Source organism: Spea bombifrons, chromosome 6 (assembly GCF_027358695.1).
Source record: "Spea bombifrons isolate aSpeBom1 chromosome 6, aSpeBom1.2.pri, whole genome shotgun sequence".
Taxonomy (NCBI): Eukaryota; Metazoa; Chordata; class Amphibia; order Anura; family Pelobatidae; genus Spea; species Spea bombifrons.
The window spans coordinates 268,420-292,556 of NC_071092.1; the positions used below are offsets into that span (position 1 = coordinate 268,420).

The 24,137-nt window shown below is 53.3% G+C and overlaps 3 protein-coding genes across 3 annotated transcripts; 2 read left to right on the plus strand and 1 right to left on the minus strand.

Annotated features, from left to right (window-relative positions):
* The first annotated feature begins 4,199 nt into the window (after positions 1-4,199).
* On the plus strand, positions 4,200-10,992 carry ACAD9 (acyl-CoA dehydrogenase family member 9). Its single transcript, XM_053468605.1, has 18 exons — positions 4,200-4,535; positions 4,765-4,858; positions 5,254-5,355; positions 5,516-5,622; positions 5,701-5,801; positions 5,968-6,046; positions 6,201-6,375; positions 6,557-6,630; positions 6,727-6,802; positions 6,967-7,037; positions 7,197-7,316; positions 7,500-7,628; positions 7,750-7,829; positions 8,103-8,229; positions 8,826-8,903; positions 9,198-9,326; positions 9,505-9,577; positions 10,049-10,992. The coding sequence occupies exons 1-18, from the start codon at positions 4,365-4,367 to the stop codon at positions 10,147-10,149; spliced, it is 1,887 nt and encodes a 628-aa protein (XP_053324580.1). The 5' UTR covers positions 4,200-4,364; the 3' UTR covers positions 10,150-10,992.
* CFAP92 (cilia and flagella associated protein 92 (putative)) lies at positions 10,364-20,032 on the minus strand. The gene is made up of 16 exons (XM_053469558.1): positions 19,738-20,032; positions 19,277-19,490; positions 19,061-19,177; positions 17,978-18,023; positions 16,870-17,030; positions 16,596-16,685; positions 16,302-16,486; positions 15,313-16,205; positions 14,831-15,184; positions 14,349-14,637; positions 13,890-14,054; positions 13,354-13,566; positions 12,263-12,416; positions 11,754-11,944; positions 11,076-11,236; positions 10,364-10,583 (listed from the first exon to the last, which is right to left on the minus strand). The coding sequence occupies exons 1-16, from the start codon at positions 19,873-19,875 to the stop codon at positions 10,553-10,555; spliced, it is 3,402 nt and encodes a 1,133-aa protein (XP_053325533.1). The 5' UTR covers positions 19,876-20,032; the 3' UTR covers positions 10,364-10,552.
* A 3,226-nt stretch (positions 20,033-23,258) lies between these two features.
* GP9 (glycoprotein IX platelet) lies at positions 23,259-24,137 on the plus strand. Its single transcript, XM_053468622.1, has one exon. It carries the CDS (start codon positions 23,263-23,265, stop codon positions 23,875-23,877), a length of 615 nt encoding a protein of 204 aa, XP_053324597.1. The 5' UTR covers positions 23,259-23,262; the 3' UTR covers positions 23,878-24,137.

Sequence of the window (24,137 nt, forward strand, 5' to 3'; positions counted from 1 at the left end):
GGCCGGCTCGCTGATTTATCTATACATTATACAGGGGGCCGGCTCGCTGATTTATCTCTACATTATACGGCGCCGGCATCTCGTTGATTAAACGCTACGTTAGTTAATGTACCTTTAGTGAATAGACCCCGCGATGTTCTGTAATTTGTTCGTTTCCGTTGCCAGGAGATGGCAGAGTCCAGATTAACGTTAATCCTAATCCTCGCCCGTTAGCGTCAGACCGACATCTAAGCACTTTCTTTATCCCCACATAGCGGAAGCCGTGTACAGTCCGTGTGTCACGTATGACGCAGAACCTGTTATAACCGAACACGAGCTACCCGGCCGCTAAGACAATGTTTCCTTCTCTACAAAAGAGCATTTGTTTTACTTTGTACACTTATATATGCAAATGTTTCCATGACTTCCCGCTGTGTAATCTGCCTCCACCTCCGGGGGGCAGCACTGAATTACTGCCCCGGCTCTCCCGCTGGCTGTCTGACGGAGTGGAGCGAACGGGTAAAGCTCTCCGTGGGCCTTCCTGGCCGGGGCACAGACGAGGTGCTGCGGTGCCCCCCAATAACCGGCTGCTAAAGGAAGCTGGTAAACCAGGACGTGGGGAGCAGGGAAGGTCCTCGAATCGCCGAGTACAACGAATGGAAACCTTTACATATGTGTTAACGAAATAAACTTTCAACAAACCGCTTACCTCCATCTCTCGGCCTCCGCGGGGGCCGGCGGCATCCTCCCCTCGGGAACGGGGGTCCACAATATCCAAATGTCTGTGTGTTCCTTGTGATCGGCTCCTCGGGCTTCAGCTCCTTCAAGGGAAAATAAAACTGTTTTGCATGTCATCTATAGTTAATATTCTAAATATTGTATATTTTGCAAAATCTATCAGTATTATTGTTCATATTAGCTGAAGTGTAAGCATATTAACGCGTTCGCCTCTCCTCTGACCTCTGTGCTCATGGGTGACATTAACTGTAGGTTGTTCCAGGAAAGATAAGCTGTTCTTTGTATTTATTTTCTGTAATTAATTAAATAAGCCTTAAATTATAATGACTCGCTGTGTAAAGACTTTTCTTTGGGGAAATAACATTTACAGTCCAAGCCTAACATAGAGAACGCACACATGTATGTAACATGGGATGCACACGCTTGCATGTGTGTGCTTGGTGTGTGGCAGTGGCGGGTGGATCAGCATAAAGTTCCACTTTATCTCTGAACGTTTCATATTTGTTACGAATGATGGCAAACCTGAAATCTTTCCTGGAATAATCGCATCGGTATATATATAATATATGTATTTTTCTGTTAAGAATGAGACGTACAATGTAAACACTGACGATTGACTCCATGTATCGTGCTCCACGCGCACTCGTTTGTACGGGTTCCCAGGAGGCTGCATGCAGCGGAAACCGTGGACACGTCTGTATATTCCGTGTCTAGGTGTAGACTTTCTGTGTTTTCTGCCGATCGCATGCGGTTCTTGTGTCTTCGCTGTAAAATACCATCACACTTCTCGCCTGCACGTACCGAGCGATTGCGCTGTATATACATGAAGGTGAAGGTGCGTGGGAGACGAGTGAGCGAGGAAGTCGGTCGAATTGTACATAGAGTGTAAATTACTATTACCGTCATTCAGAGGTTGTATTCCACACCTTTATCTGAAACATTCTAGAGGAAACTAGAGCCGGTTCCTGGAGGAAGACGGTTAAGAACCCCGAGAGCAAGAATTCCAGGGTTCAGGAATCATTTTGTAGCTAAAGCCAGAAAGGAGAGCTTTCATTTTATTCCGCGTTCTGTCTGTAAGTAGTAACGACCATTACTCCTGTACAATTATAACTGTGATCATGTGAACAAATAAAACCTAAAAAACATTTGTGTAAATGTGGTGAGATTTAACGGATAAGGTACAGAATGAGACGGGGCGGCCCGGGGGCACGCTGCACTCGCGTGTCGGAGTACGCACTTATAGAGACTGCATATTCCGAAGCGCTGTATTCAGACTCGTGAACCCGTCTGGTTTAGAGGCAACTGATGCATTATTGCAAAGATACCCCCTCCGGGCTGCTAGCCATAGGCTTCCGATACACGGAACGTAAATCGTTGTGTGTGCTGCTCAGACCCGAGTTCTGGAGGCGATCTCAGGAGTCCTGTCAGCGACCGTTCCAGGTGCGTGGATTCTCTCATGCGTTTAGGTAACAGTAAGAGTCTCCCATCTTGTATCGAATGAATCCTCATCGTTCTGAATATCTGTTCTGAACTAACTGCAGGACCTCCAGCACAGGAACTGCCCCTGGGAAAGCATGTGTGTCTGGGCTGCCGCCAGGCCCACTGACAGAGGCTTACACACACTTACATTTATTTCTATGCTGCCTCATTTCCTTATAGAATTCATTGTAAAAAATGGTGATTTCTGATTACTGCGAGACGCTGAGCTCCCTGGGCGCCACGTGTCAAGTGACACAGAAATGAGAACATTTGCATTTTCCTCCCTGATGCCCCTCTCTCCCCCCCTTGATGCCCCTCAGAATGTTTACTGGGTATGAGGGTATCGCAGGGTTCTACAGCCCTAAACGCCCCGATAATGTGTATAGAAACAGCAGGAAACGGCTTTATAAATTAAACGGGGTAAATAAGCCTATTATTGTTCTTCTAAATGTCCCACCAGTTACACAAATAGCCCACAACAGGGCACAAAGTCTGGGTAAAGGCCTGCGGTATCCTCTGAAGTGATGTCCTGTTCAGTAGACTGAACGACTCATTTGTAATGGTTTGTGAATCATGCACTGCGCTGGTAATATGATCCTAGAGTGAGTCATCTGCACAGCACACAGACTCATCAGTTCACTGACTCAAAGAACTGTTCAGAGGAGTTCTGAGTCACCAGTTCACTGAACCGTTCAGAACAGTTCTGAGTCACCAGTTCACTGAACCGTTCAGAGCCGTTCTGAGTCACTGACTCAAAGAACTGTTCAAAGCAGTTCTGAGTCACCAGTTCATTGAACCCTTCAGAGCACTGACTCAAAGAACCGTTCAGAGCAGCTCACTGACACAATTATACTTTTATAACTACAGCGCTCAGGATTTAGATTCCCCTTAGTTTGCCCCCCTTTACCTCTAACTGCACCTTAAGTTAAACTTATTAAATTAATTAAATTAACTCCTTAGTCTTCACCATTAAATTAATGCTAAAGACCCCATTAACGGTAACTGCCACTTAATTAACCCCCACCTCCCGTAACTTTCAGCAGCACAAATATAAATGTTATAGATAAGGTGATGCACTTTACTGTGAGTTGAGTTGCTGAGCCATGTGGACACTTATTACACGACTGTACAATACATTGGCGTGTAACACATATTACATGACTGTGCAATACATTGGTGTATAACATATTACATGACTGTACAATACATTGGCGTGTAACACATATTACATGACTGTAAGATACATTGGAGTGTAACACATATTACATGACTGTGCAATACATTGGTGTATAACACATATTACATTACTGTACAATACATTGACGTGGAACACATATTACATGACTGTAAGATACATTGGGGTGTAACACATATTACATGACTGTGCAATACACTGGCGACGCGTGTAACACACATTACATGACTGTGCAATACATTGGTGTGTAACACTTATTACAATACATTGGTGTTTAATACATATTACATGACTGTACAATACATTGGCGTGTAACACATATTACATGACTGTGCAATACATTTGCGTGTAACACATATTACATGACTGTACAATACATTGGTGTGTAACACATATTACATGACTGTACAATACATTGGCGTGTAACACATATTGCATGACTGTACAATACATTGGTCTGTAATGCAAATAAACAAATCATCCTGATTGGGCAGGAAGGAGGATTCATAGACTATAAGGAAAGAGGCGGGGCCAATCGTCAGTGTGAGTGCGAGTGAGACTCTGAGTGCGAGTGCAGGGAGTCACTGGGAAGCAGTAACTGCTGTGAGTTCATGAATCGGTTCATTTCAATGAATCACTCGAAATGAACCGATTCACTTTACTGATCCGAACATCCCATCACTACTAATCCACTGTGCCCCGGAACCTGAACTCAGTGACTCGACTGATCACATTCACTGATTGCAAGCTCTGCTGCCCAGCTGGGTATTTACTGGAATTATTAGACATTATTAACCCTTACAGAGCAAGAGTGCAGCACTCTGTGCAGCATTGGAAGAGTTAAACGTAAGGCCCTAACTGCTGCGCGGACTGATGACGTTTTACTCCGCAATCCTGTCGCGCGCTGGTGACGTTTACTTTGACCGGTGCGCGCTGATGACGTTCGAACCCGGCTGCTGGTGACATTGACAGGATGAGCGGTTTGTCCAGAGTATTCCTGCGCCTCCTACGGGCCCCTGGGGGCCACACGTGGGTTCGTGCTGTACCCCGGAGCCATGAGGGTCCCGGATTCCGGCGCCAGATCCACTTAGACCCCCGGAATATGGCCTACGCCAAGCAGCTTTTCCTGGGGTCCATCAACAAGGTGAGGCCGGCAGGGAGAGGGCAGAGAGCCGGGGCCACTTTCGGTATTGTTTGCTGTGTTTTTGGGATTCGTGGAAAATACCCAGTTCCTTTTCTCTTCCCCTCATTTAATATTAATGTCTAATAACCCAAAGCGGTCTAATTAAAGACTCGAGGGGTGTTCCCCCATACCCCCCGCCCCCGTCCATCACAAGGTTTGTGGAAATAATGTAATTTTTGCTGTTTTCCAGGAGGAGGTTTTTCCCTACCCGGAGGTGACCAAGGACGAGTTAGAGGAAATTAACCAGTTTGTGGCCCCCGTGGAGAAGTTCTTTAATGAAGAAGGTCTGTAAATCCAAAATGTTTCTAGGACTTTTCTTTTCCGAGCCGGCGACACGGTTTCTTTTCACCGATTCATAATCCGTAAAGTTTCCGTGTCCCTGAGACGCGGGGGTCGGGGCCTCGGTCTGATGAGCTCCCAAACCAAAGCGGATGACCGAAAAGGTTGGGCTTCCCGAGGTGCGTTTTAATGGCGTTCGTTATCTCGGGCATCGGTGCAGGACCTTCGGCCGGATGAGGATCGGGGGGGCACCAGGAATGTCAGTGGCCTCGGTCCAGCCGGTCTGTTTGCCACCGGCTGAGGGCTGTGAGAGGCAGGGAGGTTTTCTGAAAACAGTCTGCGCTATTCAGTGGGAAAAGCTGTTTCTGACTAATTGAATAACGTTTACTTTTTTGTTCAGTTGATTCCAAAAAGATCGATGAAAATGCAAAAATCCCCCCGGAAACTCTGGAAGGATTGAAGAATCTCGGCCTGTTTGGCATTCAGATCCCGGAGGAGTACGGTGAGCTTGCTCTCATTCACTCTTATTTAACTCTGTATTCTGCCCTGTAAGGTGGGGGCAGCGCGTGGCATGTAGTACTGTGCGGTGGGGTGGGGTGGGCGCGCGTGTCCTGTGATCGATGCTCGCTGCGGTTTTGGGTTACCGTATTCTCCTCCGTTAGGTGGCCTGGGATTATCGAACACCATGTACGCGCGTTTAGGAGAAATCACCTCCCTGGACGGCTCCATCGCGGTCACCCTGGCAGCTCATCAGGCCATCGGACTGAAGGTACGCCGAGCCGTGGCCGCCGCGTTGGGTTCTGCTCGCCGCGTTGGATTTTGGTTACATTTCTTTTCATATTTTTAGGGGATTCTTATTGCAGGAAATGAACAGCAGAAAGCGAAATATCTCCCCAAACTGGCGTCCGGTGAACACATTGCGGCGTTCTGCTTGACGGAGCCCGGAAGGTAACGTTACCCGCTTATTATTATTATTACTGCGGGCTGGCGACGTGAGGATCCGGGCAGTACTTCAGTAAATGTTGCCCAACAGCATATTCCTGTGGGGTATTAGTGGATTTTTCCTGCCCTAGCCCCACGGGGGCACGTTAATAAATACGTTACTCATTTGCAGCGGGAGTGATGCTGCTTCGATCCAGAGCAGTGCGACGGCGACTCCCGACGGAAAACACTTCATTCTAAACGGATCTAAGGTATGAAAACCCCATCCCCCGCACTATGTAGCCCCCCCGCGCTGCCGTTCATACACTATGCGCTAATCCCCCGGAACGTACATGTTACATCCCCCTCTATTCCCCCGCTGGAAGGCAGTTAATTAACCGGTAGTCGTGACCCCTGTGTTTTCAGATCTGGATATCAAACGGCGGGTTAGCGGACATCTTCACGGTCTTTGCGAGAACAGAGGTTGTGGATAAAGATGGCGTCACAAAAGATAAAATAACCGCCTTCATAGTAGAACGAGCGTTTGGGGGCGTCACGCACGGAAAACCGGAAGACAAATTAGGGATTCGCGGATCCAACAGTAAGAACCATCGTTGCGTGTTGTTCGTGTAAATGGAGTCATGGGGCGCTGGCAGTGTGTGTGTGCGGGGGGGGCATACTGTATGGATAAATGCGATAAAACTCTGTTCCTGTGTCCCTTTAACGTGTTGTATGTGCTTCTCGTGTTCCGTGACGTGGGATTCACTGTGTTTTCTCGGCAGCGTGTGAGCTTCACTTTGAAAACACAAAGATTCCGGTAGAGAACGTCATCGGAGAGGTTGGGGGCGGCTTTAAGGTAATCAAAAAAGTGAAACTTCCACCCGATGAGAATCCAGGAAAACAATTAAAATCCTGGAAAAGTCTATTTATTTGTATTTTTTTTTTTTTTTAGGTGGCCATGAACATTCTGAACAGCGGGAGATTCAGCATGGGGAGCGCCTCGGCCGGCATCATCAAAAAACTCATCGGTGAGAATGCGAGGTCTGAGTGACCGTGGAAAACGTGGGACGTTCCTTCCCGGTGTAAACGGATCAGAGAGCTCCCTACTCACCCGACTCTCCCCAAGCAGTCCTGTGATTATTACCCCGTGTATGCGCAGGAAAGGCCCTAATTGTCCCCTCTCTCTGTGTAGCGATGACGGCGGAGTACGCATCCACGAGAAAGCAGTTCAATAAGAAGCTCAGCGACTTTGAATTAATTCAGGTAAGCGGGGCAATGTTTACCCAATTTACCCCGCGCCGGACCCAGAGGGTGCAGGCGCTTTATCATATCTGATGGTTTGATACCCCCTTGGCGCACCCACCAATACTGCTCTGGGGCAGTAAGCAGGGCACTTTCTAAGCACGTGCACTCCGCTTCCAGGAGAAGTTTGCCCTCATGGCTCAGAAGGCTTTTGTGATGGAGAGTATGGCTTATCTGACGGCCGGCATGATGGACCGACCCGGACTCCCCGACTGCTCGGTAGAAGCTGCGATGGTTAAAGTAAGACAAGCAAATGCCCTGTTTCTGCTGAAATTTCTCCCGTTTTAATAGTTCATTAATTGCCAACATCTAGCGGGGTGCGGAGACCCCGTTGTAACTGTGTACTGTCACACTCCCCTCCCCCCCCGCTGCGGGGTCTCTCGTTAAACGCGCATGTTGTGCTGACGGCCGTCGCTCCCGCAGGTCTTCAGCTCGGAGGGCGCGTGGCTGTGTGTGAGCGAAGCTCTGCAGATCCTGGGGGGTCTCGGATACATGAAGGATTATCCGTACGAGCGCTACCTCCGCGACAGCCGCATCCTGCTCATTTTCGAGGTAAACATTCTCAAAGTAGAGTGGGAATGCTTCATCGGTTACCATGGCAACTGCCCCACCTCTGCACTTTGCTCTGGCTGTGCTGTGTTTCTAATGGAGATTTTTTCTTCTTTCCTTTCAGGGAACGAACGAAATCCTGCGAATGTACGTCGCACTTACGGGGATGCAGCACGCGGGCAAAATACTGACGGGGAAGATAAAGTAAGACATTTTATTTAACCTACGGCAGAACGAGAACTCTGGTCCGAGTGACGCCCCCGGGGCCATCGAGGGCCGGTACAGAATTAGATTAACGTGTACAATGCCGTCCGTGCTTTCTAATCAGAATTTTTATGCGTATTTACAAGCTGCTCCTGCACTCGCTGGTTGTTCTGCCCCCTATCAGTGGGGTGGGGGTATTCCCCAGGGCGGGGGTATTCCCCGGACATTCGGGGTGTATTTGCGCGTGGGTTTAAATGTCTCGAACGTTTCCAGGGAGATGAAGAAGGGTAACGTCGGGGTTGTGATGGAAATGCTTTCCAAGAAGTTCCGAGACAGCATCGGGAGAAGCATCAATTTGGGATTAACCGGAAAAGATGGCGTCGTCCACCCGAGTCTGGAGGTGCGTCGGCCGTGGCAGTGCTGGGATCGCCCCAAAATCTTCATAGTGAATCTGTCCTTGGCGCGGGGGGGGGTCTGCGCACTGAGTCTGTCCTGGCGGGGGGAGTCTGCGCACTGAGTCTGTCCTAGGCGGGGGGGGGGGTCTGCGCACTGAGTCTGTCCTTGGCGGGGGGGGGGGGTCTGCGCACTGAGTCTGTCCTTGGCGGGGGGGGGGGGTCTGCGCACTGAATCTGTCCTTGGGGGGGGGGGGTCTGCGCACTGAGTCTGTCCTTGGGGGGGGGGTCTGCGCACTGAGTCTGTCCTTGGGGGGGGGGGTCTGCGCACTGAGTCTGTCCTTGGGGGGGGGGTCTGCGCACTGAGTCTGTCCTTGGCGGGGGGAGTCTGCGCACTGAGTCTGTCCTTGGAGGGGGGTCTGCGCACTGAGTCTGTCCTTGGGGGGGGGGTCTGCGCACTGAGTCTGTCCTTGGGGGGGGGTCTGCGCACTGAGTCTGTCCTTGGGGGGGGGTCTGCGCACTGGGTCTGTCCTTGGGGGCGGGGTCTGCACACTCCCCCAACGGGAAGAATGAAACAAAGTAACGGATCCTCCTTTCTTTCCAGGAAAGCGCCAAGAAGCTGGAGGAGAACACCCATTTCTTCGGTAACGCCGTAGAGAGCTTGTTGTACAGATTCGGGAAGGTGAGAACCGGCTGGAATGTCTATTTAACTCTTACCTGTCTGACAGCACCGGGATGGGTGAAGGTAGAGAGAAACTAACGGTGTGATGAGCGGCGTGATCGCGGATTGTGTATCCGTTACGTGATGCGCGTTAACGTTGTGAGTCCCCGAGCCTTCGATTCCCCGTTCAGCAATGAATCTGCCTTCTGGGCACCTTTTAAAACCTCTGTGAAGCCCCCTTGGCCCGGTTTGGAGCCCCTCACACAGAGCGTTCTATGATCCGCTCTCACGTAGCTGATTGTTTGACTTTCTCAGACCATTGTGGACGAACAGCTGGCTTTGAAGAGGGTGGCCGACGTCCTCATTAACCTCTACGCCATGACGGCGGTGATCTCCAGAGCCAGCCGCTCCATCAGCATCGGGCTTCGCAATCACGACCACGAAGTAAGTGCCACTCACTGAGTCCTGAAACCGATGCCAGGGGGGATGTACCCCGTGACTCCTGGAACCTCATGCCACCCCCACCCCCACCCCCGTGTACCTTTTAGTTCTCGCTGCATGTGGGCCACGTGTGTGATGTCTGTGGGGAATAGGGGTTTTACCGCTTGTTGGTTTCTTTCAGGTTCTCCTCGCGAACACGTTCTGCCAGGAAGCGTATTTTAGGAATAATTACCTTCTGACTCAGCTGGGAAAACGTACGTATTTAACGACATGAAGTCACGCAGGCGAGACACTCTGTGGCCCCGTGGCATCTCGGGCTGGCCCCGTGGCATCTCGGGCTGGCCCCGTGGCATCTCGGGCTGGCCCCGTGGCATCTCGGGCTGGCCCCGTGGCATCTCGGGCTGGCCCCGTGGCATCTCGGGCTGGCCCCGTGGCATCTCGGGCTGGCCCCGTGGCATCTCGGGCTGGCCCCGTGGCATCTCGGGCTCTAAGCACCGGTCACTTAAGGAAACCTGCACCCCGTTTACTCTCTAAGCACACAAAAGCCTCTCCATGTTAGTCGGGACCCTTTACCCACAATCCTTGCTGCCTACACGGCTGCACATTAACGGAGGCGAGAGGTTCCCATGGCCTGTCCCGATTCACATAAATATTTGATGTTGTTCAGTGGCGGCGGCTTCGTGTTCACACGGATTAACGTTCTGATTCATGTCTTCCTTCCACAGATTCTCCCGAAAACCTGGATGACAATATTCGGAAAATAGCAAAACACGTACTTGAGAACGGGGCTTATACCTGCGCGCACCCGCTGGACCGGACCTTCTGAGACCCGTGCAGCGAACGTGGCCCCAGAATGTATTCCCTCCGCCATATTGTACAATCTTTACTAACCTTGCCAGCCGTGATGCCGCCGTCCGTAAAGCTGCGTGTTGAATGTTCTGCTCGCGTGTCCTCAGGTTCCGGGACAGGGCCGCTGACGTTATAAAAGCCCCCCGTGGTATTTATTGTCCCAGCGAGCGCGGAGCGGGAAGTAACGGCTCTTTCTGCTTAGTTTTTGTTCATTGATTCAGTTTAATTTTCACTTTAATCGATAAATGACAACAAACGATCCTGGCGCGCAGATTCTATTTCGGACGCGGGTGATGGAGAACAAACGCGAAGCTTCTGGTGCGGGTTTCCCAGGCTGCGCATGCGCCGTGTTAAGCTTCAGCAGCGACGTGTTTCTTCCTTTACATCGTGGAGCGGCCGTTCGCGTGCAAGCTGTACAAAGACACGAGGAAGCGCTGAAATGTTAGGGGGAATATGCCGGGGTAAGTAATCGCCTCGGCTGTGGGGTCGTTGGGTTTTGTTTTATCTCCGCTATTAATGTGAGGGCAGTAATTAACGGCATGGATTTATTCTGTGTGATGCTGGAATAATAAGACTTTATGATCCCACCTCCAGCGATGCATTTAGAAAGGACCCATCGAGTCCTCTTGGGTATTGGTCCTGTGGCAACGTACCCCTCGCTGGGGCAGGAGCCATTCAGGGTCCCCATGTGTGCCTTAGCTGGTGTGTCACTGTAGGGAAGGGCAAAGAGCGTAACGGGGACGTCTCTTTAATACAGGAGACCACCTTCCGGCTGCTCAAAACCAAATGACTGTAAATAAACGTTTTTGTGTTCACAGCTCTTCCCGTGTAACGTCTTCCTAAACGCGCCACGGCTCTGCGATCTCTTTTTTTACTTGTGATGATTAGAGAAAATCCTCTCACCTGAAATCGCTGACGCTCGTTCGCTGAAACGGTCGTGCGCTGCGCCGGGGGATCGTATTCCTGTCCATCTTCAGGCTGCCTTTAGTTTCCTCGCCCGGGGCAAATCCGCTGCAGATTCCGCTGTCGCCGGTGCCACGCAGGACCGCCAAAGCGGGGATCGGCTGCAGAGGGTGAAGAACAGGGTGTGAGAGGGAAGGGGCTGCTCGATAAACCGGCAGACACTCACAGAGCCCGATATACAGCTCCGCGCGGGCCGTGGCGTCCTCCGCTAGCTACGGGCGACGTACGTTATATCAGACAACCCGGTTGGTACGGGGGGGTATGGGAGGGACGGGCCGACACTTTCATGAGAAGGTGGGATAGACGTCGGGGCAGCTCCCGGTTAACGTAAGCGGAGCGTTTATTATTTACCGTCATTCTGGGAATTCCGTACGTTTTTTAAGTCCAGGCCTGTGATTTATTTTTAGAGCACAGAGCAGACTTTCTGCACGTACAGCCCTGCGGCGTATGATGGCGCTATATAAACCAATAAAAAATGATAGGAATGGGCTTCAGGTTACGTCCTGATTCAATGAAAACTAAACATAAAACCCCCACTCGAGCTGTGAGACCAAGAGGACGTAAATCCCCCCAACGTCTGCCGGGGGCTGTTTTTTAGACAGTCGGCTCGTCTCTCACCTCGAGGGCCAGTCCTGGCCGGCACAGAGACAGCTTGTCCGCGGCGTCTTTAAGGAGCCCGCACAGTTTGCTTTGCTGATCACCGGCCTTCGGCCCCCGCGATACCAACTCAGTTTGGGGCAGACGGCGGTAAAACTTCATCTTCGGATGCTCGTCTTCGGATGCCAACCTCTCTCCCTCCGGCGTCTCACCTGGACAAATGCGTTGGGTAATCTCAGTAAAACGCACCCCCGCCCCCTGATTTTACCATAATTCATCGTGCCAGAGCTTGTGTGAGCCAGAAAATGGCATCAGAGGGGTTGAAGGGCCCAGGGTAATAAAATCCTTTTGACGGGGGGGGGGGATGGGGGGTGTTGGCGCTTCTTGGTGTATTTAACATTTCTTGGTAATTAACTGAAAACTGCCGCACACACAATGAATTAGTGCGGGTCCCGATTTATACCAGAAAAGCAGGAATTCCTCCAAAGCAATACGTCCTACTTTAACCATTTAATGCCCCAGGATATTACCTGCCAGGTGAACGGCCCCTGAAGCTAAGAAAGAAAACGCGTCCTGGTATTTCCCGTAGAGGTCAAAGTCTCCGCGCCGCCGTCCCCAACTCCATCTGTCCCGAGTGAGTGTGGGCTGTAGCGTATTGGCGTGCAGAATATTTTCCTTCCAGACCTCAAGCAAAAGAACGCGGTTACTGAGCGGGCGGCGAGACACTGGCACCGTCACTGAGCGGGCGGCGAGACACTCGCAGCGTCACTGAGCGGGCGGAGAGACACTGACACCGTCACTGAGCGGGCGGAGAGACACTCGCACCGTCACTGAGCGGGCGGAGAGACACTGGCACCGTCACTGAGCGGGTGGCGAGACACTGGCACCGTCACTGAGCGGGCGGCGAGACACTCGCAGCGTCACTGAGCGGGCGGCGAGACACTGGCACCGTCACTGAGCGGGCGGCGAGACACTCGCAGCGTCACTGAGCGGGCGGAGAGACACTGACACCGTCACTGAGCGGGCGGAGAGACACTCGTACCGTCACTGAGCGGGCGGAGAGACACTGGCACCGTCACTGAGCGGGTGGCGAGACACTGGCACCGTCACTGAGCGGGCGGAGAGACACTCGCAGCGTCACTGAGCGGGCGGCGAGACACTCGCACCGTCACTGAGCGGACGGCGAGACACACGTACCGTCACTGAGCGGGCGGAGAGACACTGGCACCGTCACTGAGCGGGCGGAGAGACACTCGCAGCGTCACTGAGCGGGCGGCGAGACACTCGCAGCGTCACTGAGCGGGCGGAGAGACACTCGCACCGTCACTGAGCGGGCGGAGAGACACTGGCACCGTCACTGAGCGGGCGGCGAGACACTCGCAGCGTCACTGAGCGGGCGGAGAGACACTCGCACCGTCACCGAGCGGGCGGAGAGACACTCGCACCGTCACTGAGCGGGCGGAGAGACACTGGCACCGTCACTGAGCGGGCGGAGAGACACTCGCACCGTCACTGAGCGGGCGGAGAGACACTGGCACCGTCACCGAGCGGGTGGCGAGACACTGGCACTGTCATTGGGCAGAGCCGAAGGTCAGAGGTCATAATGGAACGCGTCGAGTACCTTGCCTAATTCCGCAATGCGAGCGGCGTGGGGTTTTTTCGGGTGTTCGTTGCTTTCTGTGCTGCTTCGGAATCCAGGATATTCGAACCCCGCGGCCGTCAGCCACGTCTCCTTGGATTTGGCTGCCAGGAGCTTCCTTTGCTCTTTGATGTCCACGGGGCTGACGGCAGCCGACTGACGGCCCGGCGAGTATGTAAACCGCTGCTTTGGCTCCTGAAATACACAACGTGCAGAGAGCTCAATACCACGTCCCCCGGCTCGGAGCGGAGGGCCAGGGTGAGATGTGATCGTGCCACGGACTGCTGTGTGTGCGGCCTGGGGCCTCCCAGACTCACCAGGATTCCTTGATATTGCTGCTTGAGCACAGGTGACATGACCAGTTTGGACAACGAATGTAATTTCATGATTTCTACCACGGTAGGCAGACGCTGCCACATGTGATAAAAGACACAGGCCCCACGTGTCCCCCCCCCAGTTCCCGTATCATCCGCTGACGGAACACATCAGTAAAAAACGTAATAATGCGCATTTATTACCGCGGCCATCGCTTGGCGTAGAACTCGGTGGGCGATTTCGGTGGAGTTGAAGGTCTGAGAGCTGTAATTGTGAGCTGTCGCCACGTCTCCGGGCACTGGTACCACGTACTCGGCTTTTATTTTTGGGATTTTTTGGCTCAGTTCGAGGAGATTTTCCACATTACTCTGTAGGAAAATACAAAAGAGTCAAAATGAAACAGAGACTAAAAAAATGGAACCGGGATGAGACTCGTGCGGACCACGTGTGCGATATTTACACTAATCGATTAACCCATTACCCAGAACACGCACCTGGTGCTATCTGCCCCGTGGCCGCCATCTGCCCCGTGCTGCCATCCCACCCGGGATTTCTGCCACCAGTCTTCCAGATTCTAGGAAGCAGGACTGACAGGGCTGTTCTTTTAGTGAATAGCGTGGCCCTGGATAGAGCAGTAAGAGTTACATGCATGAACATGTTACCTGTATGTGGTCTCTGTGGCTGACTTGGTTCCGCTTCCACTTGATGTATTCCGCGTTGTAGTTATCCAGGGAGCGGCACGGGGTCCGTGTTTTAATGTCCGGCCGCTTGCCTCCGTCTTGTGAAATTTCCTTGTTCTCAGGGAACAGATCTTCAGCCACGGAAAACACATCTGTCAGGGACACGGGAAGCCCGAACTCACAGCTCAGAGCCCGCACCATGTCCGCCGAGGGCAGCAGGTCGCTTTGGAAAACATCCGTGAGATTCCTGGCACCACAGATGAAATCCAGCCTGAAGGGTTAATAGATCCGAGGTTACTGAATGAAGACGATGATGTCATAACAGCAGACATTTAACGATGCATGTAGTATAACCCCCCCCCCCGACACGTCAGATTAACCCCTCACCTCCCCCTCTAAACCAGTGGCTGCCCTACACACGCGACAAGCCAGACGGTCCGATAAGCCCATTACAAACGTGGTACCTGGACAGGGCCTTGAGGGCCGAACTCGGCACCCTATCCCTTACGTAGATCAAAGGCTGCTTCACAATGGAGGACAGGTGGTCTCGGAGGTGGACGTGGGTCAGCAGGACATCGAGGTCTTTGTAAATCCGCTTGCGGAACGTCAGCCGGGAGTTAAAGAGCGTCGCCAGCTTCCCATCTTCACACGGCACTCGCCTGGAAGACCAGCAGAGCTTTAATACGACAGCCGTGGCCTCTGCCGACCCTGCAGCGGCCACGCTGCCAATCTGAATGAAACGTAAACATGCGCGGGGCAGATAAATGGCCGATCGCCAGAGCACAGGGCAGAGCCAATGAGGTATCAGCCAACCCAATCTGTTCCACAGACCGGCTACACGGGACGTGGCTCATTACCGTATAATCCCCCCAGTACAATCCTGTATTATACCCCATTAACCCCTTGTATGCGCCTTCTACTTACACCCGGCGAGAGCACCACGTACCCGGAAGACAGCGACTCCCAGAGCTTCCTGATCCCACCGGCTTTCAATCCTTCCAGAACAAAGAGGTGAAACGTTCCGTCCATGACATGAATTCCGGTGATCACGTCCAGCGAGGGGTCTTCTTTCTGCTGGTCGGTTAAGCCCACTTTGGCCAGGACCCCGGGAAGGTCACGGCACGGAGATTCCCTGGGATTCAGGCCTCGGACGTTCGTTTCCATGATTTTTCCGATAATGCTGCGAAGAAGCTTTTTGTTCTCGTAGTGAAACATGAAGATGATGCGGCCGTACGGACAATCCGACGCTTCGCCTTCTACAGAGAGCGGCGCTGCCACGTCTACTCGGACCTTCAGATGGGACTGGGCATCCACATAATGCCCCGGGGGGAGGGGCACGTCACGGGGACCATCCACTGCCCTCATAACGCCAATTATCCTGCCATTCCTGCTGTCTGGAACGTACCCCGTGGGGTCCGGGGCTGCACAGTTATGAATCGGTACCCTTAGATTTAGGCATTTGGCCCCGTGGACCAGTTCAGACAGTCCAATCTTGGCGACACCGTAAGGGTCCCATCCTCGTTTCTCCCGGGCGAAGGGATTATGAACGGTTCTTCTGGACTCAACAAGGCCGACGTTGCTCAGTTTTTCGTCTTCTGGGTCGGTTCCGTAAAGCGAAGGCTCGTTCCGGGGTTCCCCGCTCCTTCTGTCCCGATCGTGCACCTCAATTTCTACAGGAGGGCCGGAAAGGTATTCCCGCAGCTCGCCCGGATTAAAGGTTCCAGCCAGAATCACGTTAACGTCTTTGAAATAAACGTGGGTGCCGTGCTTTTGGCCGTGGGTCTGGTGAACGGGCTGACGGTGGAAGCGGTACCGGCAGTAAACGGGACGGCACGTCTCCTGCAGGAAGAGGAAAGAGGACCCGATAAAAAAGATGGCTTCAAAACAAGAAATGCGGTCGACGGAGCCAATTCCACGCCGGCCGCGACCGGTTACCTGCAAGACGCGGATGGCCGTGGGAGTCGTGGGGAGGGATGTGGCGGAAATGATCCGAATCACCAGGGGGTTGAGTTCCATCCTCTGCTCTTCTGACAGCAGGGGGGGGTTTATCGCCAAAGTCACGTATCCGTCCAGCACTTTATGTGACGTCTCTCGTAAACGTTCCGTGACCGACACGTCTCCTAAACGACAATTTCCCATTAAATCAAAGCGATCACCAAGTAAACAGCGTGGCCGGACGGCCATTATTATTAATAATATTAATTTTATTATTATTCGAGACCCTCTTACCTGCCAGGAAAGGCATGAAGGTGAAGCCCACCGTCAGACATTCGCGTTCCGGATCCTCGCGTGTAACGGCATCCAGAGATTTCCTCCGACCTGGGGGAAAAAAACGGCAAATAAACCAGATTTACTCTCCCCACGTTACAGAAGCCCCCTGAATATCAGTAACTGGGGAGAAAAGGTGAGTAAGAAGCAGCCAGAAGAGAAGAGCGCAGGAGAGAAGGGCAGCTCCAGATGAGCGAGGGCTGAATATATTACGCAGGCGGGCCGCGCCACGTACCGCGAGTACCGTCTGATATCGCAGCGGCCGCTCTGAGCTCCTCCGAAGTCGCTGCCTGGAATCTGTACGTCCGGGGAGCCGTTTCTAAACTCTGCGTTCCCGCCGGACTCCCGTTTACTTCCTCCGGCTTGTGAGCAAAATCATCATTCAAAGCAAACGATCTACAAGAAAGTGGTCGTTCAGGAAAAGGCGCCAAGAGGCAATTCTATTGGTGTTTGGTGCCCCAAGGGTTAAACAGCAGTACCTGGACATTATACCCATCCCCTATACCAACCGGACGTTATACTAACCCATCCCCTATACCGACCGGACGTTATACCAACCCATCCCCTATACCGACCCGACGTTATACCAACCCATCCCCCTATACCGACCCGACGTTATACCAACCCATCCCCTATACCGACCCGACGTTATACCGACCCGACGTTATACCGACCCATCCCCTATACAGACCGGACATTATACCAACCCATCCCCTATACCGACCGGACGTTATACCAACCCATCCCCTATACCGACCCATCCCCTATACCAACCCATCCCCCTATACCGACCGGACGTTATACCGACCCGACGTTATACCGACCCATCCCCTATACCGACCGGACGTTATACCAACCCATCCCCTATACCGACCCATCGCCTATACCAACCCATCCCCCTATACCGACCGGACGTTATACCAACCCATCCCCTATACCGACCGGACATTATACCAACCCATCCCCTATACCGACCGGACGTTATACCAACCCATCCCCTATACCGACCGGACATTATACCAACCCATCCCCTATACCGACCGGACGTTATACCAACCCATCCCCTATACCGACCGGACATTATACCAACCCATCCCCTATACCGACCGGACGTTATACCAACCCATCCCCCTATACCGACCCGACGTTATACCAACCCATCCCCTATACCGACCGGACATTATACCAACCCATCCCCTATACCGACCCGACGTTATACCAACCCATCCCCTATACCGACCGGACATTATACCAACCCATCCCCTATACCGACCGGACATTATACCAACCCATCCCCTATACCGACCCATCCCCTACACCGACTCTTCGGGCTTTGACGTTACCTCTGGTTGGGGGGGATCGTTGTAGGATCTGCCACAGATGGTAATTCTATTTAAATAAAGAAAAAAAATATGATTTCACCCAAATGTTGGAAGCAAAAAGCAAGTAAATGAATAAAATAATAAAAAACAAAACCGGCTGATCTATTAAGTACAAAGTATGTAACGTGGCAGGCATTTCCGTGGCCTGCGCATCAGATCCCTTCTTTATTTCGTTTGCTTGTTTATAACGTATGCTTTACTGCTCCTCGCTCACTGTGCATCAATCCAGCTACCTGAGCTCTGAGGAAAGCTCAACTGGACACCCTGGGAAACCTTATAGACCCGTTAAAACTGCCAATCTCAAGCACCCAGCGAATTAACGGCCATCAGTCCCAGGTCCCTCCGGTTATGCGGGTGATGCGCTGCGGGGTGATGCGCTGCGGGGTGATGCGCTGCGGGGTGATGCGCTGCAAGGTGATGCACTGCGGGGTGATGCGCTGCGGGGTGATGCGCTGCGGGGTGATGCGCTGCGGGGTGATGAGCTGCGGGGTGATGCACTGCGGGGTGATGCGCTGCGGGGTGATGCGCTGCGGGGTGATGCGCTGCGGGGTGATGCACTGCGGGGAGATGCGCTGCGGGGTGATGCGCAGGCACAGCGCTCGGAAGGATAACAACCCGGAACAGAATTGCAAATGTGGAATTTAAATGAACACCATTTTGTATTAAATATTCATGTTGTTGTAGACACTTTTGCCAACGTAGACGAGTTTTATTACTGATTTCTTTCTCACGAGATAACGAGATAACGAGATAACGAGATAACGTATGTTTACTGTCTGTCTGCGAGGAAGATAGTTACTCTGTGTAAATAAGAACGTTTCACCTTAGTCTGCGTGTGATGTGGATTAGTTGCACCCGCTACATGCTGCGTGTTACGTTTTCTTTGTGAAATAGTATTTAAACCTCCTCGCGACACGGAATACATTGAGAAGTGACTGAGAAGAATGATTTACTTCTCCGGATATCTGCGCTGCCGCTCCCGGGAGGCTTTCGGCTCGAGAGAAAGGGGCGAAACATTTTCAATGAATGATAACCTGCGGTTACCCTGAGGTTTGGGGTCACCCCCTGCAGACCTCACGTTCCCGGCTGGACGTCTCATAAAACTCGCCCCGGGCCGCCCGTCTTCAAACATTTTCCTCTGGTTTAGGATTATTCGTTTTTCTGCAGAGAGGGAGGAATGATCCGGATTATCCGGGGGAGAAAGCGGGGGCCGACCATAAAGGTGACTTGTATGTGGATCGTTGGGGGATCCTCGCTTACCGTCCGGGGTGTCTCCGTGTCTGTCCGCCGTTACCCGGAAAGCCTTGGGTTTATCGAAGCGAGCTCGGGGGGACACTTTGTCCTTGGAGTCCCAGATTTTCACTTTCATTTGGTGATTTAAGGTTTTCATGATGGCGGAATTGGTAACGCGGAGCTCCACGCTGTGACTCCACAGTAACCAGAGCCTGCCGGCCTCCCGCCACGGCCTCAGTATCTGCAAAACAGCCCACGGTATGAACAGAGAGTAACCGGGCGCCCACACTCACCGCACGGCCCCCACACTCACCTTACTGCACCCACCAGCCCCCACACTCACCTTACTGCAGACACACCGGCCCCCGCGCTCACCGTACGGACCCCACCGGCACCATACTGCAGACACATCGGCCCCCACTCTCACCATACTGTTTGCCCCCCTGGTGGCCATCCCTGCTGTGCGGTGCCGGTGCAGCAGTAATTACCCGAGACTCGTGGTCCATATAGATTTTGGCCACGGCACCGAACAGCACCACGTCCACCTTTGTCGGCTCGGTGTGTTCAGGGAGCAGATGATATTCGAAGTGGTAATACCCCTGGGGCCGCGGTGAGTCTATCAGCATCTTCTGCCTGGGGCTGTTCTGGGAAGCGGCGTCATCACCTATATATACACACGATGTGACTGAGAACGTGAAAGGGTTAATACACCTTATACCCGGTTATAAGAGGCCTAAGACCAGCAGCAGAAGTCCACGTGTGGCCCTCGGGCCCTCACCATCGGATAGCACGGCTGTGTCCGCAACGTGAGAACCCAGAGAATAAGCTGATGCCTGTACTGGATGACTCGGTGGAATTAGAGCGCAAGCTTTTGAGGCTCCTTAGGTTTCTTCTTCGTGGGGGGTTGGCGAGGGTCTCGTGGGAAGACGGGCACCCCCCGGTTCCCTCCACACTGTATCGCAGGATAACCCTAACTCCCCCCTGTGCATCTCACAGAGACCCCCAGGCGAATCCCCCCGCAGTCCCATACTCTAAATCAGGCCCCCCGCGGCCCCCTGCCCGGACAGTACCTTTAGCGTGTAGAGGGACAGCGAAGGCCACGGTCACGGTGCATGTCACGGGGTGAGGGAACTCTCGCAGGTCTCGGACGGGTGACATCACATCGCCCGCTGTCTCCATCCACGTTTCTGCCCCACATCCATCCGACCAGGAGCCCCGGGTCCCCGAGGCAGACGTGGCATTGTGACTGAGGGTTAATGGTAAGTGTTGGGGGGACTGGGGGCCGCTGGTGACCCCGCTCTCCTCGGAAGCTGAGCTGTGGGGTGGGTGCCCGGTACCCGTGGGGCGAGGAGGAGAGAGACTCCTCATCTTGTCAGTCAGACACAGCAACAACGTCACGGACTTCTACCCCTGGGGCAGGTAAAAGAAGTCATTTATACCAATCTGAGGGCCAAGGAAAAGTACCAGTCTATGGCGGGGGGGGGGATAGTACCAGTCTATGCCGGGGGGGTAGCTTCAGTACCAGTCTATGGCGGGGGGGGGGATAGTACCAGTCTATGCCGGGGGGGTAGCTTCAGTACCAGTCTATGGCGGGGGGGGGATAGTACCAGTCTATGCCGGGGGGGTAGCTTCAGTACCAGTCTATGGCGGGGGGGGGATAGTACCAGTCTATGGCGGGGGGGGGATAGTACCAGTCTATGCCGGGGGGGTAGCTTCAGTACCAGTCTATGGCGGGGGGGGGGCTTCAGTACCAGTCTATGGCATGGGGGGTAGTACCAGTCTATAGTGGGGGCTTCAGTACCAGCCTATGGCACGGGGGGGGGGTTTAGTACTAGTCTATGCCAAGGGGGGTTCAGTAGCAGCCTATGGCGGGGGGGCTGTACCAGTCTATGGCACGCGGGGGGGCAGTACCAGTCTATGGCACGGGGGGGGCAGTACCAGCCTATGGCACGGGGGGCAGTACCAGTCTATGGCACGGGGGGCAGTACCAGTCTATGGCACGGGGGGGGCTGTACCAGTCTATGGCACGGGTGGGGGCAGTACCAGTCTATGGCACGGGGGGGTTGTACCAGTCTATGGCACGGGGGGGCCTGTACCAGTCTATGGCACGGGGGGGCTGTACTAGTCTATGGCACGGGGGGGGCAGTACCAGTCTATGGCACGGGGGCAGACCCTGCCGTCGGTAAATTCAGAACCCCTGCAGTCGGTATACCCGGCACACACCCGTCACCTGCCGGTCTCTCTCTCCCGGTCCGTTCCCTTCTGCCGGGATGTTGGGGTCGTTACTGCCACGGGGTTAAGACGCTGAGGGTCCCGGCGGAGAGATACAGAGTAACAGCGGCCGGCGTGGGAATCACTATGGCAACAGCCGGAACTTTCCCCAGGACAGGGGCGGGACTCAAGGGAACAGGCTCTGACCAATCACCGAGCGCACGGCAGGAGCGTTGGGCCAATCACTGGGCACGTGTGGGGTAATCACTGACCTTGTCTGGGCGCGTCTGGGGCAGTAGCCGGGCACCGTGCACTCCGTGTATTTGGTTGGGGTATATGAATGTAATAATAGTTTCCAGATTACCCCTCCCTGGGGCAATAATGTTAATGCTGCCTGGAGGTTTAAAGCAACTCTTTAACCCATTCAGTCTCGAAGGGGAAAACACAGACTGACATATGGAGTGTAGAGTGAGGGTTAAGACCCCGCCCCCCCATGCCCCAGGGGGTAATTATGAATATACCTTTCTTACACTCTCCAACGGGGGCCACCAGCCTCTGATTGGGGGGGGGTATTTACTGATGATATTACCCCGTGTAATTACCCCTAACGCCTCGCCATAAGTATCCCGTGTCACCTTTTAGGTCATTTTTGGGGGATTTCCTCTCATTTAAAGTGGCTCCAGAAATTGAATTCTGCAAACGACAGGCCGGACCCCCAGGGGCCCCTCATAGGGCAGTCACAGTAAATCAAAAATAACAAAGAGGGGCCAAAGTACCCTCATGCCAGTTCAGGGCCCCATTTAAAGGGCCAAAACGTGGTACATCCCCCTAAATCAGTCACGCATGCCTCGGGGACAGATTTGGCCAGACAGACAGAAGTGTGAGATGACCCCGCGCGTGGACGTTTCTCAGGGGCCACACAGAGGTTAATGCGATAAAAGCCACGAGGATTACCGGCAGCCTCTTGTCTCTTCACTGAATAGATCGTTAACGTGCCCCCCGTCCCCGTGTCTTCCTGCATCCGGGCAGTGGGAAGCGTGGGATGTATGTATCCGGCCTGATAGATGTCTGCTAAAAATACATGCCGTGCCCATCAGTTCACTGCATAAAACAGCCCGTTATCTGCACGTGGCCAGCGAGACCACGAAACGTGGTGAATACATTTCCTTCCTGCCTTCCCAAGCTGCACTAAGGAGCGAGTCCGTGTTACAGGAGCCGGTGCCAGTCCGTGTTACAGCAGCCCCACGAGTCCGTGTAACAGCAGCCCCACGAGTCCGTGTAACAGCAGCCCCACGAGTCCGTGTAACAGCAGCCCCACGAGTCCGTGTTACAGCAGCCCCACGAGTCCGTGTTACAGCAGCCCCACGAGTCCGTGTTACAGGAGCCCCACGAGTCCGTGTTACAGCAGCCCCACGAGTCAGTGTTACAGGAGCCCCACGAGTCCGTGTTACAGGAGCCCCACGAGTCTGTGTTACAGCAGCCCCACGAGTCCGTGTTACAGGAGCCCCACGAGTCCGTGTTACAGCAGCCCCACGAGTCTGTGTTACAGGAGCCAGCGTGAGTCCGTGGCACAGAGCTGAGGTGAGCATCAGCGGAGACACGTGGGGGGGGTATCTCACTCCGCGGGGGGGATTTTATTGAAATCGAGAAATCGTTAATTAACACAATAATGCCCGGCCGTCTCTGGAGAGTTTTATGTTTTCTGGAGTCCACGGCCGGTAGCACTAAGCTCAGTCCACGCGCACTCTCCTCCATTATCATTTAAAGAAATTAAATGTTCCTTGTTTTTCCGCAGGTTCTCGATGGCGAAGATCTGGATTTTGCGGTTGCTCCTCGTCTGGCTCTCCATAGATCGTTGCCATGGCGACTCTTGCCCCCAACCCTGTGTGTGTACCACGGTCGGGCGGAGAGGATTCATTATAGATTGCAGCTTTAAGAAGCTCAGGAACGTGCCCCAAATCCCTGAGAGCGCCATCAGACTTTACCTACAGGGAAACAGCCTGACCACGATCCCCGCCGGGGTCTTTGACCACTTGAGAAACCTGGAAGAAGTGGACGTGTCCCGGAATCCGTGGACTTGCGACTGCAGCGTTCTCTACGTGAAGAGCTGGCTGGAGGCCCAGAACACGGTCAGACACTTTGGAGACGTGCGATGTGCCACCCCGGCCGCGGTGTCTCAGGTACCGTTCCAGAACCTCTCGGGCAACGAGCTCCAACGCTGTGAAGATACGTGGCCCACCCAGTGCCGTGAGTTTTTTGTGAGGGATCTCTATCTCATCGGCTTTGCTGTCGTTCTGCTGATCTTCATGTCTTACGCTCTGAGGATCTCCAAGCGGCTGGCGTGTCGCGTTACCATGAACATCCCGACGGGAAACCGTTTCAAAACATGTACGCGAGACAGCCACAAATCCACGTAGCGGAGCTCGGAGCCACGGGAGGAACCGGAGACATCGGGGGGACAGTGACTGCCGGCTGACGCGAGCGTTCCCTTACCGCCAGGAGTCGTAAATTTCTGTAAATGTGCTAAATATTCCCCAAATCTGCTGGCAAAATGTTTTACTTCCTGGTGCGTTATTACGAGGAGCCCGTAATAATTTACCAAACCCGCTATTTCTGTCCTTAATTCCGTGGATTCTAGGAATTGAAGGATTCTCGCGCATCTTTTAGTTTTATTAAT

Bases quoted from the DNA above. Each gene is read 5' to 3' on its own strand.
- ACAD9 (XM_053468605.1), top strand. From the start codon at position 4,365: ATGAGCGGTTTGTCCAGAGTATTCCTGCGCCTCCTACGGGCCCCTGGG. The intron at 8,230-8,825 runs GTGCGTCGGCCG...CTTTCTTTCCAG, and splicing joins TCGTCCACCCGAGTCTGGAG to GAAAGCGCCAAGAAGCTGGA. The intron at 8,904-9,197 runs GTGAGAACCGGC...TGACTTTCTCAG, and splicing joins TGTTGTACAGATTCGGGAAG to ACCATTGTGGACGAACAGCT.
- CFAP92 (XM_053469558.1), bottom strand. From the start codon at position 19,875: ATGCTGATAGACTCACCGCGGCCCCAGGGGTATTACCACTTCGAATAT. The intron at 15,185-15,312 runs GTACGTGGTGCT...TCTGTGGAACAG, and splicing joins TGGGAGTCGCTGTCTTCCGG to ATTGGGTTGGCTGATACCTC. The intron at 11,237-11,753 runs GTGAGAGACGAG...CACCCTCTGCAG, and splicing joins GGCCAGGACTGGCCCTCGAG to CCGATCCCCGCTTTGGCGGT.
- GP9 (XM_053468622.1), top strand. From the start codon at position 23,263: ATGGCGAAGATCTGGATTTTGCGGTTGCTCCTCGTCTGGCTCTCCATA.